The 7114-nt window shown below is 59.4% G+C and overlaps 1 protein-coding gene across 1 annotated transcript; it reads right to left on the reverse strand.

Moving 5' to 3' along the window:
• Positions 1–4666: 4666 nt before the first annotated feature.
• Positions 4667–6877, reverse strand: LOC136418988 (golgin subfamily A member 6-like protein 2). The gene has a single exon (XM_066405188.1). The coding sequence runs from the start codon at positions 6875–6877 to the stop codon at positions 4667–4669; it is 2211 nt and encodes a 736-aa protein (XP_066261285.1).
• Between the last annotated feature and the right edge of the window lie 237 nt (positions 6878–7114).

Below are 7114 nucleotides of genomic sequence, written 5' to 3' on the forward strand. Positions count from 1 at the left end.
CACTCCCCAGCCTTGTGGCCTCCCTGCCAGCACCGGTAGCATCGGCCGGACTCCCTTCTCTCCCGCAGCCGGCACCGCGAGATGCCGACCCGGAGATCCGCGATCCGCCGGACGCTCGCCGCCACCTCGGCCTCCACTAGGATGGTGGCGGTTTGGCAGCTTCCGAAGCTGGGCCGGATGCTCAGCAGCCGTAGCCGCCCCTGCTCCACCCCCGCCGCGGTCGCCACCGCCCCTACCACCTCCTCCCCCGTGGTAACCCCGTCCAGGCCGTATACCAGGAAGGCCACCGGTCTCCCAGTCCCCCCCCGCACACGCCCCCCTCCAAGCTCCCTGGCGAGAAGCTCCCTGAGCCTCTCTCCCTTCCCACCCTTAGGCACGGTCAGAAGGACCTCGCCCTTCTTGGTTTCCCTGACCGTGCCCACCTTTACCTCTCCCCCCCCGGTCGCGACCACCTGGCGTACCCTTTTCAGGGCATCCAGGTAGGTCGTCCCCGCCTCTCTGGTGACGAAGATGGCCTCCTCCTCCCTTGAGGTGGCCCTCCCCGTTCCGCTCTCCCCAGCCCCTGTCAGGTAGAAGCGGAGCTTAACTCCACCTCCCTCTGCCGCCAGTTCCCCCAACTTCCTCATCTTCAGGGGATCCGTCCCCTGAACATGAGGGACCACTACCCTGGTCCTGCCCTCCTCCCTGGCGGTCTCCACGAGCTCCCTAAGGGCCTCGTAAACCCCCTCCGGGCTCACTTCCCCCTTTAACCTCCTGTAGAAGACGTATCGTGTCTTCTCCTCGGTTCTCCCCCCCTTCCGCAGCCGGCACGATTGTACCAAGAATGGCACCCTTCCTCTCTGGTCCTCCCCCAGCTCTTTCAGTTCGGGGAGCATCCTCAACACCCCGAACCTGAACTAACCTGAACTAACCTGAACTAACCTGAACTAACCTGAACTAACCTGAACTAACCTGAACTAACCTGAACTAACCTGAACTAACCTGAACTAACCTGAACTAACCTGAACTAACCTGAACTAACCTGAACTAACCTGAACTAACCTGAACTAACCTGAACTAACCTGAACTAACCTGAACTAACCTGAACTAACCTGAACTAACCTGAACTAACCTGAACTAACCTGAACTAACCTGAACTAACCTGAACTAACCTGAACTAACCTGAACTAACCTGAACTAACCTGAACTAACCTGAACTAACCTGAACTAACCTGAACTAACCTGAACTAACCTGAACTAACCTGAACTAACCTGAACTAACCTGAACTAACCTGAACTAACCTGAACTAACCTGAACTAACCTGAACTAACCTGAACTAACCTGAACTAACCTGAACTAACCTGAACTAACCTGAACTAACCTGAACTAACCTGAACTAACCTGAACTAACCTGAACTAACCTGAACTAACCTGAACTAACCTGAACTAACCTTTTTTTTTTTTTTTTTTTTTTTTTTTTTGCGAGGAGGAGGGAATCTTCTTAAGACACCCGACTTGGTCCACAGCCGGGTAGTGTGGGATTCGACCGACCATTACGTCGCCCGCCTACCCACTAAACCCACCTCCCCTCTTCTGCCCCGGGACCGCCTCACGGCATTTCATCAGGGCTTCCTCGATCTCCCAGACTAGGTGCGGACACGCACCCCACTTTTCTTCCTCTCGTTCTCCCTTGCAATCTTGGCCTTCAGGATTTTTTCCGTCAGGCCCACAAATGCTTCCCATTTTCTCTCACTATCCACCAATTCATTTCCTATCTTGTTTCGGTCCAGGTCGAGTCCGCTCTCCCTGGCCTCCACCCGATAGCCCTCCCATTCTGGACATTCCCAGAGCGTATGCTCCGGTGTGTCCTCATTCGCATCGCAGAACCAGCAACGCGCACTCCTCTCCACCCCGATGCGCTTCAGATACTTACCAAACACACCGTGCCCGGTAAATACCTGTGACAGCGCATACCCGCTCTTACTCCACTCACACTCGTACCAGATCCGGATCCGGGGTATGAAGGTTTTAATCCAGCCCTCATACTTCTCCCAGTCCTTCTCCCATTCTCTCATCACCCATTCTTTCGCCTCGCTCCTACCTTCACCTTCACTCAGCATACTTCTCTCTAGTACTCTAATCCGCACCGGAGGTATCTTGGCCAAAGCTAACACCGCCTCGGTTGGTGCCGTTCTGTAGGCACTGGCCACCCGGAGTGCGAGCAAACGATTTGCCCTCTCCAGGATGGCCACGTACTTGCCGCACGTCATCTCCGTCTTCCAGACAGGAGCTGCGTACAGCAGAACCGACGATGCCGCCATCACCATCAACCTCCGTCTTTCATACCCCAATCCACCGACTCTAGGCAAAATGCCTTCGAGCTTCCCAATCACTCTAGATACCTTTTCGGCGGTCCGGCGCGCATGCTCACCGAAGCGAGCATTTCTGCTGAACCACACTCCCAGGTACTTCACGCATTCTTTCGTCTCGTACGAGACGTCGTCCACTCTCAGACTCATACTCCTTATTTTCCTTCGCCCGGCCAGGAGAACCATTTCGGTTTTCTCCGTGGCCATGCTAAGTCCCATGCTTTCGAACGTATCGGCGACCAGTTCCATGGCCTGCCTAGTCCGCGTCTCTAGGGTTTCCCCGTCCCCCGCCGTGACCACCAACGCCAGGTCGTCCGCGTAAGCCACCGGAGTGACTCCACGCGGGTACCCGGCCGTCAGTATCCCGTCGTAGTAGAGGTTCCACAAGACGGGGCCCAGCACAGACCCCTGAGGCACCCCACACGACAACTCTCGGACCCCCCCGTCTGGCAACACCAAAACCCGAGCATGCAGGTACGACTGAACTACGTTCAAGAGGTACCCGCTCATCGGGGACCTCCTCAACACATTCATGATGAGGTCCCACGGTGCACTGTTAAAAGCGTTCTTCACATCTATCGTTACCATGACGCAGAAGCCCGCATGCGTGTAACTTTTCCTCCTGATCCCCTCCACGACCTGCATGACAGACCGCATGGCGTCCAGGGTGCTCCTGCCCTTAACGAACCCATACTGTCTCTCATCAATCATGCCATACCTCGTCGCTTCTTCCAGCAATCTGGTCTTGACCACCTTTTCCGCCACTTTCCCGAGTCCGTCCACAAGGCATATGGGCCGGTACGTGGCCTCCGCACCCGGATCACGCTTCGGTTTCTCCACCAGCACGAGTCGAGTCCTCTTCCAAACCTTAGGGTACTCGCCCGAGGTCAAGATGCGATTCACGCAACCCACCATACCCTGGGGCACTGCCCCAAGATACAGCTTCAAGACCTCGTTCGGTATTCCGTCCAGTCCCGGAGCCTTGCGGCTCTTGAGTTCCCCGACCGCCCGGCGGATCTCCTCCGCCGTAACCCGAGGCACGTCATCCGGCACTACCCGCACCTTTTCCCACATTACCCGCGGCTTCACCGGGAACAGCGTGTCCACCTGCCTGTGCATTTCTGCCGTGGGCAGGGGACCACTTCTCAGTCGGCCAAGTTTCCCGGCCACAATCTTGTAGCCGAGTCCCCAGACGTCCGTTTCCAGCTCCGCACACACACGATTCCATTCATCTCTCTTGGCCTTCCTTACGGACGCCTTGAGAGCCTTCTTTTCCCTTTTATACCTGTCGGCTGCCTCGGTCTCATCCGTTTCGGATCTAGACCGGTGCCGCCCCCTTCCTCTCTCTCTCGTCCACTTCCTTCTTGCTCTCACACATGCTTTCCGCCTTTCGGCGACCTCTTCATTCCACCAGTACACCTCTCGTTTCGCATTCCCACTCTCACGTTTCCTTAAACACCGGTCACAAGCTTCGCTTATCTCCCGAACTATTCCTTCGGGAGTTTCCACTTCGCCCAGACCGTCATGCACCATCACGTACTGGCTCAATCGCCCTAACCCCTTCTCGTTCACTTTCCATCCTACCTTCTTCTCGCTTCTATCCACGCCAACAGGTACAGTTCCCCCACGCGTCAAGCGATAGGAGATGTACCTGTGGCCACTTCCGCTCTCCATTCCCACTTCAACATTCCAATCACGCACGCAACCATGCACAGTCGTACCTGCCATGGTCACGTCAATCAGCGACCTGCCGTTCCGGTTCCCGAACGTCCACTCGCCCCCGGTGTTTATGGGGACGAGTTCCACGGCCTCCAGGAACTCTTCCAGGACCCGTCCGTAGGCATTCGTCACCCAGGAGCCGAACCGCCCACTCTTGGCGTTCAGGTCCCCAGCGATGAGAACCTTCCTGCCGTCACGCCCCCTGACATACCCCTCCAGTCGCCGAATCCACGCCTCGAATGAAGCAGTGGTCCGGTTCGGAGAGAAGTACGCGGAGACGAGAGTGACACCGTCCAGCTCCGCTGCAACGAACCCCCGGTCTCGGTGGATTGACTGCACGCTCACACCCGGCGCAAGCCAGATGAAAGCGTCGTCGCACCTGTCCCTTACTAGGCTCCCTTCGGCCACGCACGGTTCCTGACCGAGCACCACGTGGATGCCCTGCTCTCTGATCACCTGGTACATGAGGTCCATCGCGAGACGGCCCCTGTCCAGGTTGATCTGCAGGCACCGCAGTTCCCTGTCCGACGCCATGACCCCATACAGACCCACACCAACACTCACACTCACATTCACGCACACTCACCCGTGTCCGCTCCTAGTCCTTCCCCGTCCCTTCCACGGCTCCTCCATCTCCATCGGCCACCAGCGACCGCAGGAAGCTGGTTGATGGAGAGTCGTCCCCATCCTGCTCCCCTCTGGGGGTGGAGGCCGCCACCGGCCTCTGCCTCGTCTTCGGGGTGTCCTCCGACCCCTCGCCCTTGGGCTCCCCCTTCGCCTTGGGTTTTCCCTTGGCTTTGGGTTCGCCCTTGGCCTTGGGTTCCCCCTTGGCCTTGGGCCCACCCTCAGCCTTGGGTCCTCCCTTGGCTCCGGTTTCCCCCTTGGGCTTGGGCTCGCACCCGGGCCCCCCAGCACTGTGCCCCCCCTTTTTGCACAGGGGGCAGTACCGCTCCGCTTGGCAGGCGGCGGCCTTGTGGCCCCCCTGCGCGCACCTTGCGCAAAGCTGCGAGCGGTCCTCCCCCTTGCACTCCCCAGCCTTGTGGCCTCCCTGCCAGCACCGGTAGCATCGGCCGGACTCCCTTCTCTCCCGCAGCCGGCACCGCGAGATGCCGACCCGGAGATCCGCGATCCGCCGGACGCTCGCCGCCACCTCGGCCTCCACTAGGATGGTGGCGGTTTGGCAGCTTCCGAAGCTGGGCCGGATGCTCAGCAGCCGTAGCCGCCCCTGCTCCACCCCCGCCGCGGTCGCCACCGCCCCTACCACCTCCTCCCCCGTGGTAACCCCGTCCAGGCCGTATACCAGGAAGGCCACCGGTCTCCCAGTCCCCCCCCGCACACGCCCCCCTCCAAGCTCCCTGGCGAGAAGCTCCCTGAGCCTCTCTCCCTTCCCACCCTTAGGCACGGTCAGAAGGACCTCGCCCTTCTTGGTTTCCCTGACCGTGCCCACCTTTACCTCTCCCCCCCCGGTCGCGACCACCTGGCGTACCCTTTTCAGGGCATCCAGGTAGGTCGTCCCCGCCTCTCTGGTGACGAAGATGGCCTCCTCCTCCCTTGAGGTGGCCCTCCCCGTTCCGCTCTCCCCAGCCCCTGTCAGGTAGAAGCGGAGCTTAACTCCACCTCCCTCTGCCGCCAGTTCCCCCAACTTCCTCATCTTCAGGGGATCCGTCCCCTGAACATGAGGGACCACTACCCTGGTCCTGCCCTCCTCCCTGGCGGTCTCCACGAGCTCCCTAAGGGCCTCGTAAACCCCCTCCGGGCTCACTTCCCCCTTTAACCTCCGGTAGAAGACGTATCGTGTCTTCTCCTCGGTTCTCCCCCCCTTCCGCAGCCGGCACGATTGTACCAAGAATGGCACCCTTCCTCTCTGGTCCTCCCCCAGCTCTTTCAGTTCGGGGAGCATCCTCAACACCCCGTCCCGTGCCGCGGAAGCTTCCTCCCCCACTATGACCGCCAGGTCGCTCCCATACCCTTCCCCCCATGCATCCCCACTCACCTGCTCCGTTTGAGAGAACAGACCCTCCTCCCAGCGCTCCCGGATCGCCGCACGCAGCTCTCCAGAAGCAACTAGTCGGCGGATCCGCTCTCTCTGCTCCCTGGTCCTCCGCTCCTCTTCCGACTCCGTTTGGGTGGCACAGTCGACCCTCTCCACCGCCGTCCTGCCCACCCTCTCCATCTCCTCGATCCTCCTCCTTAAGGCCCCGTTCTCTTCCCGCAGCCTCTCCGTCTCCTCGCACGTCCTTTCCTCCCGGGCTGCTCTGCGCAGGACGCTCCGCAGCCCGGAGACAGCGTTCACGAAGTCCTGGTTTGGCCTGTAGCTCTTCTTGAGCTGCCTCTCCAGGTCGTCCGCCCTCGCCACGGCCTCCTCCAGTGCCGTTCCCCTCTCCTCAGTGGACTGGGAGAAGCTTTCCTCCGCCTCTCTCCTTCTTTTGCCCCTCTGGCTAGGGGTGCTTGTAGGTGGGGGCATCTCCAAGGAGAAGGCGGAGAAGAACTCCTCCCCCCCCAGGGCGCTCACCGCCCCCTCCGATGCCCTCCTAGTGGGTAGTGCCTCGGACACCGCCAGCGACCTCCACGCCTCGCCCGGAGCAGTCTCCCTGCGAGTGGGCGGGGATCGCCGCATCCTACCACTCCTCGCGAACGGGCTCTCCATATCCCGGTCCTCCACATCTCCAACGACGCCTTCAGCGTCGGAGCGGTTCTGGCCCCCCCCAGAATCCTTGGGGCCAGCATTGGTCACCGGGGCTTTCACCCGGTCGGAACCAATGGCGGGATTATTACCCGCCTGGGGTACACGTTTTGGGTGACCACTCATCATAACTGTAATTTAAACACATATACGGACGCCACACATCCAGGTAAGTATTGGGTAAGTATAGGTTATTTAGGATAGGAATAGGCTAGTAATTTGGATCATTTTCAGGATACTCCGAGGAGGCGGCTCATCACAAGGATAGGGATAAGGATAAGGTAAGTGGATAAATTGCACTTTGGGATTGAAGTACAATTTCAGCTCGAGTACCGCAGATTCGCCACGTCTGTGTTCACTGGA

This window comes from Euwallacea similis, unplaced genomic scaffold (genome assembly GCF_039881205.1).
Source record: "Euwallacea similis isolate ESF13 unplaced genomic scaffold, ESF131.1 scaffold_55, whole genome shotgun sequence".
NCBI lineage: Eukaryota > Metazoa > Arthropoda > Insecta > Coleoptera > Curculionidae > Euwallacea > Euwallacea similis.